General features: G+C 34.4%; 1 protein-coding gene across 2 annotated transcripts in view; it reads left to right on the forward strand.

Moving 5' to 3' along the window:
• cntn4 (contactin 4) overlaps nucleotides 1-15,058 on the forward strand; it is a 150,914-nt gene that overhangs the window by 68,441 nt on the left and 67,415 nt on the right. For both annotated transcript variants that reach the window (XM_060868386.1, XM_060868385.1), the window contains exon 6: nucleotides 13,371-13,574. In XM_060868386.1, coding sequence (XP_060724369.1) covers nucleotides 13,371-13,574 — 204 coding nt within the window. The remainder of the gene's footprint in view (nucleotides 1-13,370; nucleotides 13,575-15,058) is intronic.

The raw sequence follows: 15,058 nt of genomic DNA on the forward strand, positions 1-15,058 counted from the left end.
TGTGTGTGTGTGTGTGTGTATATATGTATGTGTGTATGTGTGTGTGTGTGTGTATAGTATAGTTATTATTTAAATAAAACTCTTATTTAAATAAGATGTGATGCCATTTAAAGTAATAATTTGGTTACATTTTTCATGATTTTGTTTCATTATCATTAAAACAACTAATTAAATGCATACTATCATTTTTAAGTTACAGAATGAACATTATAAACACTATGCATTACATAAACCATGAAATACAAAAAATGATTTGCTTTTAGTAGACAGGAAACATAACAAGATGTAAATAATAATGTGACCTGCTTTTACGTACTCAAAGAACACTTTACAGTTAGGCTTAATCAGAAACTGTTTCTTGCTCATTATATATGCTTACTACATGGGGTACAAAGGAATAATATAGCACATTGAACAAGTTAGTTGAACATTATTAAGATTCAGTCATAGGACAATTAAATCCATAATTAAATTATGACAGTTCATAACTGATAGCACATTAATGGAAATACTAAATGACACATTAATTCAAACCTTTTTTAAAGATATCAAAAGGCTTAGGAAACGTGTTTTAATTGCAGATGAACTGTCATCCATCTTGTTGTTTTTATTCTTTTCATCATCCAGCAAGCTCATATGATCCCAAGTGGCATAATTAAAAATGCATATTGCTGTCACAACAAGCTTTACATGTATTATTAACATGAGACAATCAGGCAGCTGTGTCAATATTAAAGCTCAGTCAAAACCCTAAAATAGATAACATGAAATTAGAACAAGCTGCAAGTGGGTGAGGCTGACCGCTAAGATTTATTAGTGATATATGATATGGCACAATGGAAAACAAATCCATCTTTACACTGTTTTAATCTTTTTGATTAATGGATGAATATACAGTGGATATAAAAGTTTGACACCCCCTTTGGAAAAATAAAAAATTAACCAAGATAAATCATGTCAGATTGTTTTCCACCTTTAATGTGATATATCACCCAAAAGATTTTTTTAGTCTGTGAGCATTTTAATATAATTTATCAAGTACCAACATTTAATAAACAGTTCAGCAGTTCAGTGTCATTGTGATGACAAGCTTTGAAATATTTTTTACTTTAAACTTTTAATGCAATTTTATCTCCTAGTTTTTCCAAATTATTTGTTTATACAGTATGTTTGCTATTTAATATCAACATTTAATAACAGAATTATCCAATTCAATGGAAACTGACAGCTTGTATTCTATATGTTAATTGCATGCTTTGAGTTCACATAGTTTGGATTTGCCAAAATGTTTCCAAAAAGGAATTCACAAAAAAGTTCACAAAATGCTTGTATCCTCCTGTCATTTGTATTTAGCTTATTTTGGGAATTCACAAAAATGCAGCTAATATGATTCTTCTTACAATTACTGTTGTCATAGAAATAACAAGGAATTCTTTAAGAGCCAGGTTAATAGCTAGTTCAGATTACATACTGTGACTAGTCAACAGACCTTATCACCTACAGCCTTAGCTTTGTTAGGTATGAGACAGTTTTATTTTTCAAGTTTTTTCTCTTTGAATTTTCATGACTTTCCCATACTCACATCCACTTACACACTGCCTATGAATTTGCACAAATCATTTAAGATCCACTTTACTTTTCATTCCTTGTTGACTTTCCTTCAGCCATTTCTGCAACCCCAGCAGTCCAGCCTATAAAGCGAATCATATTTTGTCAGCGTCTGGCAGCCCCCTCTAGAGTGTCCTCAAAGCAAAGACTTCTACTTCTGGACAAATCAGAATTCTGGACATACCTTGAAGATCCTATATGGGTCCCAGTGTATGGAACTGTTGATGTCGCATTTTGGACAGGAATCGGGGATAAATAACGTAAATAAAGTATCTGCTGTATTTGTTGTAAGAATTGTAGTCAAATTAAAATGTCTGAGCCTTTATGCTGAAAATTTATTGCAATTTATTGCATACGATTGCAGTATGGCCCAGTAAAACAAAACCAAGGTTTTCTATTTTTTAATAAGGAAAAAGCTTATTAGTTCTCATATATTCTGAACTCTTTGCTACAGATTTTGAAATTGTAAAAAAAAATAAAGTAAAAAACGCACACGTTCTTAGTAAGAGTTTAAGCCACTATGAAGCTCCAGAACGACTTCATTCAGGTTTCCAATTTAGATGTTTCAAAGGCATTTACCAACAGTCAGCAAAAGCAGTTGTGAATCAATCTACGTTATTATTCATGTGGAAATACCTAAGCTTGTAAGGATAATGAATAGTTTAGTTTATTTTGAAATAAATTCTTAAAGATATTTTAGTGCTATTTTATTTTTATTTTTATTTCCTTTTTCTTATTTTGTTATAATATAACAGTATATATAATATAACAAGATATGATATATATATATATATATATATATATATATATATATATATATATATATATATATATATTAGAATTATTATTCTAATTAGAAGTAGTGGTTGCTACTTTGCTGTTTTCTGGTGGTGGCGGTGGTGGTGGTGGTGGTGCGGATGGTGGTTTTGATCGATTCAAATTTTGCTTGATAGTGCTAAATGGAAAGTTCCATACACATTCTACAAATATCTGCAGGGATAGCACTGAAGGGCATTCTTCCAAAATCTATTCCCTTAATTGGTGTTTTGGTGATGGTTGTTTAGAGATGGTGGTTTTTAATGGTATGTCTCCACTTGCACTTCACAAGTCATATGCTTCTCATTTCAGTGAAGGGCTCTGATGCTGCAGTGTGGTGCATGATGATTGTGACACATAGAGTGATGTAAGAGAAATACATTTGCCCTTTCTTCTAGAGATCATGAGTGTAAATCCTGATCATGTCACAGCCCTCCATGGCAGGGAGTGAAGGGAAAAAAAATTGACCATACTCTCTGAGTGGAAGAAAAGGCATGACAAATCAAATCACAAAAAAAGTGATGACAAATCTGGTAATATTTTAGTTTCATTATTACAGTTGTTGACAAACTAGTCATGTTTATGTGAAATTTAATTAAAAAAAATAAAAAATAGAAAATAAAAAAAAAACACAGCATAAAGAATACATGTGGGTTCAACCAAGTCAGGATTAAAAGTATGAGAAGGGAAAGGCAACTGATTATTAACATAGGATGTACATAGAGAAAGAGTGGAATAGTGTCTCCACTGAGATTGGAGTTATACTGATACAGTTAAATACAGTTTAACTGTTTTATCAGTTTACAATAGGCAACTTGACAAAATCGACAGTGAAAAAAGGGTAAAGTGATCAAAGTAGTTCTGTAAAGTTTGTGAGCATGTGTCGCATATGGAGAGATCACACTGGGCAAAATGTAACAACATTTTCTCTTAATGCTATTATAATCTTGTTTGTTCCCATAAAAAAGATCATATACTTTAACGTGAAATATGTGTATAAATAACACCAAACATTGTAGCCCATGCAAGGTTCTTGCAGCCCAGTTAGAAACTAACACAAACACAGACACCCCACACCAGACTACAGCTCATAAAATAAATGAGTGTGGCTGATCAATTTGAGGCAATGCTACTGTCATACTTCATACTTACAATTTACTACTAGAATTCATACTTGCTCCATGCTGAGTTGCTCTTATAACACATTTTTAGTCCTATCTTTTACCTAAAACGTGTTGAATAAACTATTTTATGAGATTTTTTTCTTGGCTAATTATTTATTTTCTAATATAGCCCCAATAATTTATATTATACTCACATGAAGCAATGTGATTTGTGACATTTTCTGAGTTTAAATTTTAGAATAAGCCTGAGAATAAGAAAAACTTCCATAGCCCTTACAAGTTCTACAATATTTAAAAGTTGCTGAATATTTAGCAGTGCTCCAGCATTGTCTCAAACTGAGTAGGAAAAGAGTAGCAAATAGTTTTATTAGCAGCACTGTAATAAAAAATTGCATACATACCCCATCTTCTGGAAAATTGTCCTGCAATTGATATGATAATATAGTTCTCATAAAGACATACCAGGTCGATCAAAAAGTTATCCTTTTCAACACAGATTTAATAACTAATCAATTACAATTCCATTCTGGCTGATTGAGGCATAACCATTTCCGGCACTCCGTATCTAGCTGGCTCTGTTCATTTGATCTCTAGAGTAAAACAACATGATGCAATGTGGATAGGGAATATAAAGTAACATTCCTAGTAACCATAGTGTGATTGGCCTCAACTGTTATAGTGACAGGAGCTCTTTATCCCAGGAATGGCTCTGTTGAATTTATTTTAATTTGTAAACTATCTGTTATTTTCTTAGACTATGTTTTAACACTGGTTTTACCTAAGGCTTTCAGTAATCTCTTCTTTTAACTTTTAGACTTGAGTACACTTTTCACGAACATCTTGCTGCAGCTTTATATACTGAGTGCCATTTTCACCAAGAGTAATGATGCTAAAAGTAGCTTCTAACTAGTCAATTTAGGAGAAATGTCACTCTGACCAAATAAGCATAAGCTATCCAAAATGACTGTTGTTGATGATTTAATAACATAATTGTGTTAATGCATTTGAAACATAAATATTATGAGCCTTTATGAAAGTATTATTTTGATTGTGTTCGTTATTAAGTTATAGAGTGATGGTATTTTACCTACTAGAAGTAATAATGCTGCACTATAGCTGATCTAGGTTATGACACACCACTACTGAGTCACACAAGTAAATGCAGTTACACGGGACAGAACAACTTAGCTTCTAATTATGGTCCACAGTAAAGTCTTCATTAGTGATGCCAGGTTTACACAGCTTTGGTATTCAGGGAAATGAGAATTGCAGTTATGTAGTGTAGATGAGCTTAAGATTTTATCTGTGAATTGTAGACAGTAAATCCCTTGCACAGTATCATTCTTCTATCTTCTGTACCATGTATCCTGAGTCACAGGGAACCTGCGGTCTCAGGGGATTAGGGGCACATCAAGAGGGACAGCCTGGACACACAGACACTCACACACAATGGACAATTCAAATACCAATTAGAATGCAAGGCATGCATTTGGACTGGGAAGAGGAAACCAGTGTATCCAGAACAAACCCATGAGGCACAGGGGATATACAAACTTCACACACAGGATGGAGGCGGTGATCAAACATGACAACCATGCAAGCATGTGAACCACTAAGCCACCCCAGTATTTTATAGCAATATAAGCAATAGGCTTCATGAACATCAATTAATTTCAAATTACACAGACTTACAATGGTTACATAGACTAGTTGTGTATGAAAATCGTTTATTTAATTATCAAAGCCATATACAGTAGCTTATTTTGAAAAAATAGAAAGATCCAGATAACTATATGATGCTTCCAATTAGATCAGACCCTGTTCTTATTGAAATAGGATGGGCTGGTGATAATAGTGGTTAGCCTATTAGTTAATGACTGTTAGTGGGTAGCCACTAAATTTAGCAGTGATTCAATTGTGCAGATTCACATTTCAAAACATATGGCAGAATAAACGATGCACTACTGTGATCTACGATGATCTACTGTGCAATAGCATTTTTGGATCTATATATGGATCTTTTAGAATACTGTAATATAGACTAAGGAATTAAGGAAATAAGTTTTGGAGACCATAAATATTTTCCAGCACATGATGATGACAAGCTATTTTTGCAAAAAGACCAACCTTGAGAAACAAGACATACCTGTCCACATACATGTCTTAATGATCCTTAGATTCCTGGCAACCAGTTCCTTCCAGAGAGAATTAACTGAAAGGTCAGTGACATCCCAGCTATCCATAAGCTCAATCATACCAGCTGTCTTATATAATTAAACTGCTGTCCTATTGCATCAGGTGTCATTACATGGTGGTGGAACAGGCCAGAATCAAAGTGCAATTTTTATTGAACCACTGCATCATTGCTATGGGTGTTTCAAGTGCTGACTCAGTAGATGCTGCAATTACTGTGTAGCACACTGTTGAGCTTCTGGCTGAATGGCAGACAGCATGGTTTGGCTGCATCATATAGAAAACTGGAAAGTATTACAATACAGTTCAACAGCATTGTAAGGCCATATGATAAACTGCACAGTAGAATGGTCTCCTTCTCCCTTAACCTTTGACCTACAGGTTAAAGTCTCTGACTCATATCAAAACTCATATCTATTCAAATGCTGTAAGACTACAGACGATGTGCTAACTGTATATGATCAAAGACCAATATAGAGGGTTTTTTATCAAGGTTTTTTTTTATATATATATAGTTTGTGTATTTTTTTAATTTATACATTTTTTGATAGGTGTTATTGTGAAACTTTGTTTGTTAAAAACATCTTAACTCAATCTCAGATTTGAAATTTCCCTAAAAAAAGATAACAGCTGGCTGCTGGCTAATGAATTGTCACAGACTGGAATTTTGCGTTTTTCAAAATTTACTCCAAACCCTAAAATAATTAGAGAAAAATAAAATAACGTTCCCATTTTTTAATTTACTTATTTTTTTTGTTTGTTCGTTTGTTTGTTTTGTCTTAAGAGCCATTACCAAGGCCACTTTGATATCAGTGGGTGAGTATAAAATTGCAGGCTTTTCCATAGCTGCTACACTGTGAGTTGCCTCTTTGCCTCGAATTTCAAGACACATTTTTTTAAAAGTATTATGCAATGCAGTTCATGGCCCTAAAATTATTAACTCAGTACATTTATTTGAGATGTTACTTGGAATAAACTATCCAAAGCGGATGGTGAAGAATACATAGTGCAGTGTTTATTGATATAATCCAACTTGTGAGCAAAACCGTAGTCATAAAATAGGCACAAGATCGAAAACCAGAATAGCAATCAGCATAGCAAAGAATACAAAAAAACAATAAAAAAATAAGCAAAAACCAAAGAAACGCTGCTGAGGGCGGGGATGACCCCCGCTGAGAACAGTCCCAAATGTAAGATTCCAGTGCGTTCATTGTTTAATTAAACAACATTAACCTAACAAACATAACAAGCATGGCAAACATTACAGACATAACAACGGACCGCACATAACGATAATAGCCTTAACTCCATTATAACTTATAATTCACATTGATGTGACAAATATAAGAACAGAGACAATGACTCACTAAGAACAAAAGAACTAACCAGACATATATAGCACAACTAATCAAGACTAACAAAGATCAGGTGACATGGCAGGAACACAGGTAAGGGCACAGCACACAATAAAAGAGGTGAATGAGAGAACACCTGCCAGCACCCCCTCTGGTGTTTTGGGAAGAAGCGTACAGAGCTCCTGATACAGAGTCATACACAGGCAGAAATCACAGGAATATAACAAACAGCTTGGAAAGATGGTAACTGACAATACTTCACAACGATGCGAATTTGCATTCACTATTTATAGATAGCCCATTCAAGTATAATAAATTTTTAAGATAAGTGTGATTTTCAAAAAGAAAATTACACGCAGCTGTGTGTACACACAGACTATTTTTGTTTGTACAACATTTCCTGGCTTTTCTCTGTATCAAGCCATTTTTACCCTAAAAAATATAAGAAAAAAATTTTTTAAAAAAATAAAGCTCAAAGAAAATGAACTGAATTTTTTCAACAAAAATATATTTCTTTACACAGATGTTCTGTGTGTTTGGTCCACAGTTTTTTCACTGCTCAGACTTGGTAATGGCAAATTCTTAGAAATTACACTTAAACAAAACTATAGATAATGTGTTCAAATCTTACACAATTATATGTAGTCAACTGTTAAAAGTAAAAATTAACTGTATTTAACTGATAAAATAAAGTTAGTATGATTTATTTTCAACATAAATGCTAACTTTTATTATTTATACGATCATCTTGTTAGAAGATAATATTTGCTTTCAAATCAACTGCACCATTTTGCCTTAAAACAATTATTGAGCCACTGTATGTTTGCTGGTTATGCATGGCTAATGTTATGCAGTTTGCTAATTATTTCATTAGAAAAATATTATATATTATATATTATATTTTAAACATTTAGCAAAAGCCAGTAAAAATGCTAGATCCATCTTCAAACAAACATGGATAGCTTTAGTGCTAACTACATTGTGTAGCATGAGAAGGTCATTAATTAACTTGATGCTAAACAGCAATGATTGAATGCTAAACTGAGACTAAGTTAATGTATAGTATATAGTCATCAACTAAATGAAAAAGAAAATACCTTTGAGATTTGTAACAAGTACAGTGATAGTCTAAAAATAATACATTAGAGTATATGTTTTTTAAATATAATTAAATAATAGTAAATAGCAGTTTTCAACTTCAGTAACACCGTTGTACTTGAGATCAGTATAAATATGCCAAAATCATATTTAATTATAGTTAAAATTGTAGCTAAATATTTTTTATGCCTTTTATGCTGACCACTTACTGTACGATTGCTTTTAATGACTACACGGGTTGCCAGTTCTGCCCAAAACAGATTATCTGAGGCAACATTTTGTGCAGCTTTACTAAGATAAATACTCTTCGTGTGCATTCTCATGAAGAGTATTCTCTTCATGAGAATTTTCTCACATCTCATTTTCATGTGCAACTGAAAAGAGACAAATGTCAAAGGGAAGCTGCAAACATAAACTTCACACAAAGTCACCAACTGGTGCTGAAAGAATCAGGCGCACATACTTCAACGAGCATCCAATTTTTTTAACTGTCCTTAGATTTAATTCATTTTGTATGAATCTTTCCAATTATTGCACAGACGTAGATCTGGTTCACGTGGTTCATTTTGTATTTCAAAAACATCCAGAAGACATGGGGCTCTAGTTTTTGGAGCATACTTCTTTTAGCAAAATTCCTAATTAGTCATAAATAAATAAAGTAAATGAAAAAGTAGCCCATTGAAAAAATATATTTATAGAGTAATGAGCAGAGCTCACTGAAAATGCTGAGGCCTCATAGAGACCTCACATATTTGATATGCAAGTTGAAATATACTGTACAGTTGTATTGAATATGATGTGTGCAAAATTCCCAAGTCACAGAAAAAAACATTGTGGTTTGGTAGTACAAGCATCATTTCTGTGTGAATTCTAAAAAACCTGGAAACATGGTAATTAGCCAGTCTTTTAATGTTCATGATGCAATGGGAATTAGTGTTCATGCTACAAATGTAATGTGGCCACATCAGTCCCAAGCACCTTTGTAAATGGTCTGAGTGATTGTATCACAAGTCACATTTGATCCCATTTTGCTGTCTACTTCAGATCGAATCACCCAAGACAGATGTTATTACCAAGTCAGAGCATGGCCTTACATTCTGTGAATCAGCAGATCATCATCTCCTTTCTTGCTGACAAGTTCACTGAGGGCTACAATTCAGCCTTTTTTTTATTGATAGTTTTTTATTGATTCCCAAGGGCCAGTTATACTACTACCCTAGATATACTAACTAAATGAGCTCAGTGATAATTTCTCGAGGTTTCTCCTAGCACTGCTGTGGTGATGACACACTTCACGCCTCTTTTATTCTGTCTGACTTCCCATGTCTGTCAGAGGAGACTGGATCACCTTTTGGATTTTTTTTCCTTTATATATTAACATCCTTTATATATTAAGTCCCTTTTTTCTTAGAAAGGCTTTCCACTAGATTTTATACTACAAATCTACATCAACCACGAACATGCAGGGTTTTTTTTTTTGGTTTGTTTTATTTTTGTTATTTGTTTTTACTTAATTGTGTTTTTACAATTTTGTGCATACATATTCTACATTTGCATTCTCATACAAGCACTCACATTTCTTAGACATGAATAGTTATAAAAAAAAATATATGCTCTCCAGAGCATTGCAAATTCTGCTGCTCATCCGTTTCTTAATCTCTGAAATTTCTTTCCTGTGACTTTCATACAGATTTAATTCACTGGCTTCCTGTTGTGACAGAAATTAAAAGTTCCCATCCAGTCATGAAAGAGCTTTACACCATACTATCAGCATGCTTGCTTGCTAACTCATACTTGCTTGCTAACTCATGTCTACAGCTTCAGGGAGCCTGGCATTCCCCTCTCTGTGATATGAACATTAGTTGTCCCGAAATCAGGGTCCACCTTTGACATATTGTCGCTCAAATGCCACTAATAATGTGAATGACCGCTCCCACCCTTTTAAGTACTCTCCTCAGGCAGAATGTACTGGTGCATCCATGCAGCCACAGTCTAAATCTAAAGCAGCTACCCTGAAGGGGTCAGATTACTCAACACACCACTGCATCCGAACACTTAACTGGACTAGTCAATCCCTTCCCTATGCCCGCCATCGCATATCCATCCCTGCACACCTGCTCTTGATAATGCTGCTGTGGGACACTTTCAGTGGTTATGAGACATGTTTTACGTGGTGCCACTTTTTAACTGGTCTTCCTGCTACACTTCTCTTCACAGTCAACAGTTTACATACAGTTGTGTGCACTGGTTCCTTTCATCCAATCCTCTTTTGTAGTCTTGTCGAGTTTTGTAGTCTTATCGAGTGCTGCACTGGGATTCTAAATAAACAGCATTCTATTTCAATGTGTACTACTTTTATATGGAGAGATGGCAATAAAATCTGAATTAACAGGCTTTCAGTGTTGAGATAAAGAGGCAAAATCTTTGGTAATAAGTATCTTTGGTCAATTTTCTCTACATTATATATTAAAATTCTAAACTTCTTCTTTACACACAATTTTAAAAGTGTCCATTATGTTAATGCCTTTGTGCAAAAATGCATGAGGATGTTTTCCTCCCACCCCCCTAAAAAACATCCCAGTAGGTGGATTGATTACACCGTGAGCTCGTTTGCACCTTATTTTGATTTTCTACAACAGATTCATTGGAACCAAATTTTTCATACCTTATTTCACTCAAATCTGAGATTATTAATATGCAAATTATAATGTATACATGCCACTGCCTGTCATTTTGTGAGCATGATTAGCTACTCTAAGTTAAATTACCTAGCAACTCTTTATTTCACATGCCACATTATTTGTAAATATGCCTGTTGACATGATGAAAAGAGCACCTTAAGATCTTTTGATGTTGTTGCCAATTCTCATAGGCATTCCTTTGGCTAAACTATTGACAGCTAGCTTTAAAATCAATGTTATTTTTTCCATCCATCTCAAAGCCAAAGAAAGCCTAAACAAAGAGCCCTTATGCTGAGAGAAAGGTCACTGCACCCTTAATATAGAATACCAATGCATAAAGTCAAAGGCTTATTCTTCTTATGATGCTGTTGTGGAGCTAGTGTGTTTTCTTTCAGTTTCACAAACAGATTCAAACACCTAAAGCTGAATATGTTTCACAGATAACATTATTTATTTTCAGAGGTATTTCATTCAATTATACACATGTTGCAGGCATGGATGTGGTGAAATGTGTGCTGTGTACATGAATTTGAATTATATACACCTAATTAAAAAACAAAATTGAGCTTATTATTATTATTATTATTATTATTATTATTAGTAGTAGTAGTAGTAGTAGTAGTATTAATAAACCAGGAAATATATCTATATAATTATAGTGCTCTGTTCTAAAGACTTGGAAACATAACGGTTGTTACAAAGCATGGGCAGGTACAGCAGCTGGTATTTCTAAGCTATGGTGGTATTTTATATAAAATAATGTTACCTCAAATTCAGCTAGTTTTAATATTTAATGATCAGCATATGATGCAAATGTTGGATAAAGGGAAGCAAAGAATATATTTTGAAACAATATACAGTATAAAAAGCAAACATAGAAGATAAAGGCATTAGTCTTAAAAATCTAATTCCACCAATTTCCAAGAAGAAAAAAAGGGTCTCAGACTATTAGCAGGCCCAGCCTTTGTAGTCTTCCCTGAAATACAAACAAATCAGTGTTCATGGGCAGGGCATGACACAGGATGATAGGTAAGCAGTCTGCAATATTAAGAGAGGGGGAGAGAGAAGATAGACAAACAGTGGAAACCTACAGTGGAAAAGCTGGAGAGAGAGAATTAGCAATGACATTCTGCTGGGTTTTAATATGACAAATATTTGTAATCATTTGTATGTTTGTAAAATCTACAGCATGTACATCAGTCTGCTTCTTTTTCCATAAATGTTAGATATAATGTCTCTTTAAAAAGTTTACCACACCCACTATTATATATATATATATATATATATATATATATATATATATATATATATATATATATATATGTATATATATATATATATATATATATATATATATATATATATATATATATATATATATATATATATATATACATATATATATATACTGTATATTACTTTTTTCATTAGTTTTAAATTATATTGAGCATCTTCTCTACACGTCCTTTTGCGTGAGCTGTTGTAGAAACATTTATATTCATTAATATAGACTGATTGTTCATGTGCATGAGTGTATAGAATAGAATAATAAGGCATTTTTGGGCTTCTACATAAGCACTGGTCCATATTTAGGAACCAGATTTTTTGTTTGTTCATATGCTTGTTTTCATTTTTAGATCATTGGGTATTGCTTTTTTTAATGACTATTTTTTCTTCCACATTATTGTGCAGATAAAAAAGGCTGCAGTCTAAAGTAATCCAGATGAAACTGTATCCTCAAGTGAATTTACTTGCCAGGTTGTCACATGATTGTTGATGTAGTATAGTGCAATTTCTATAACATACTGCACACCACTGTGAGATAGAGTATGGAATATACAGCAAAAGCAAATGTAGTTTGCATGTAATTATTTAAATGAAACAATTTAACTGACTTTATAGCCACTTTTGAACACTTATTTTCTTTTTTGTAGCTTCAACCTAAACATTCTGTATATATTTGTATTATATTCTTATTTGGTTGTATTATTGCTGTAAAATTATTACGTTTCATGTAATGTTCCATGTCTAATATATGTATTATTTTAAAACATTGACTTCACTAAGATTGAATGTTCTATATTGTTATTATGCCATTCTGCACTGATTATCTTTCATATTTAGAAAAAAAAAGCAGGGTTAAAAAAATGGACTGCTTAGGTAGTCTTACTATCCCCTTGACTGGAGGCCAAAGAATCGCAGGACACTGGTTATCCTTTTGCATCATTAATTTTCACCCTCCAAGCCCCACAACCCTCCTCAGCCTGATTAATTTTCACCCTAGCATGTAGCCCAAATGCTAATTAAGCAACTCTGGGGAGGCACAAGATTCATGAGCAGAGCTGACTCCTGCCATTTCAATTCAGCAGAGACCAGAAATGTCACGACATCCTCTAGTTATGTTCATGCAAAATTTCCAGGCTGTAAAACGACCTCTTTCTTTTTTATGATTCATGTCAAGTGACATTTTTGTACTTCTTTTTTTTCCTGAACAGCCCTGACGTTCAGCTGGATTTTTAATGAGTACCCATCATTCGTAAAGCAGGATTCACGGCGGTTCGTGTCTCAGGAAACAGGAAACCTGTACATTGCCAAGGTGGAGCCATCTGATGTGGGAAACTACACATGTGTCGTCACCAATACTGTCACAAAAACGCATGTTCATGGCCCACCCACTCCTCTTATACTGCGCACTGATGGTAAGTCCGAAATAAATTGTCATGTCAGATCAACCTCTTTCACTACCTTGATATAATATTTTACAGATTAATTGTAGTGTTTATGAGACAGGACAGTTCAAATGTAATAGGTTGAGGTCAAATACAGTTTATAGTCTTATCTTGTTTACTGGTAAACTCCTAATCACCTCAAATAAATTAAACAAAAGAAAGTTTCCAAATGATTCCAACTATGATTTCCAAATGTTAATTAGCAGCTCCCTTACAGATTTTAGAAGGCTTACCTGCCCATGTATAGTTGCCTGTTTTGTTGACATTATCAAATGGTTTTCAAATAGAAAGGTCATTTGAGCCACAGCCATTTATTTTCAGTCTATCTGAACCAAGATGTACAACCGATAATAGCTGTATTCACCAGGATAAAAAAATTCAGAAATTCTCACTCACTCACTCATTTTCTACCGCTTATCCGACTACCTCGGGTCACGGGGAGCCTGTGCCTATCTCAGGCGTCATCGGGCATCAAGGCAGGATACACCCTGGACGGAGTGCCAACCCATCGCAGAGCACACACACATTCTCATTCACTCACGCAATCACACACTACGGAATTTTCCAGAGATGCCAATCAACCTACCATGCATGTCTTTGGACCGGGGGAGGAAACCGGAGTACCCGGAGGAAACCCCCGAGGCACAGGGAGAACATGCAAACTCCACACACACAAGGCGGAGGTGGGAATCGAACCCCCAACCCTGGAGGTGTGAGGCGAATGTGCTAACCACTAAGCCACCGTGCCCCCCAAATTCAGAAATTATTCTGGTGTAATGTCATTAACTCACAATAAAAATAATCACATACAACTGCACTGAAGAGCTATGAGTAAGGTCTTTGTCCTGCTTTAATTCCTTGTTTATGTTGATGTTTTATCTCGGATGCGGGGATAAAAATTGACCAAAATGCAGGATAGCGAACATAAAACAGGATTTATTAACTTAAAACACGAAACATAACACGGACTAGAGACAGGACAACAGGACAACAGGACAAAACAAAAGACAACACAGGATTCCGCGCTGCTCAAGGCAACGCGGCTCAACTAAATAGAAAAGACAATCAACACATGAGGAACAGGTGTGCATAGGCGGGGAGGAAGAGACAAGGGTGGGGCAGACATGTGACACAAAACATAAACAAAAGGCACCTGGCCAAAGTCCGGGCTGAGTCCTGACATGTTCACTACAGGATATGAAATAATCATGTGTTTAAAAGTGTTTCAAATTTGAGTAAGTAAAAGTAAGGATTTTCATCTCAAAATGAATATTGCAAATGTATTTATTTATTAGTAATTGACTTTTACATATATGTCAGTGTGTCTGCACTGACAGCAGCAAGCTAAGTTGCACATTTGCAATAAGGAGCCCAGCAGCTATCAAAAGCCCCGTTCACACTGCAGGTAAAAGTGGCCCAAATCTGATTTTTTGGGGTCAAGTGACCAGGTCAGA

The sequence above is a fragment of the Tachysurus vachellii genome, chromosome 4 (assembly GCF_030014155.1).
Source record: "Tachysurus vachellii isolate PV-2020 chromosome 4, HZAU_Pvac_v1, whole genome shotgun sequence".
NCBI lineage: Eukaryota > Metazoa > Chordata > Actinopteri > Siluriformes > Bagridae > Tachysurus > Tachysurus vachellii.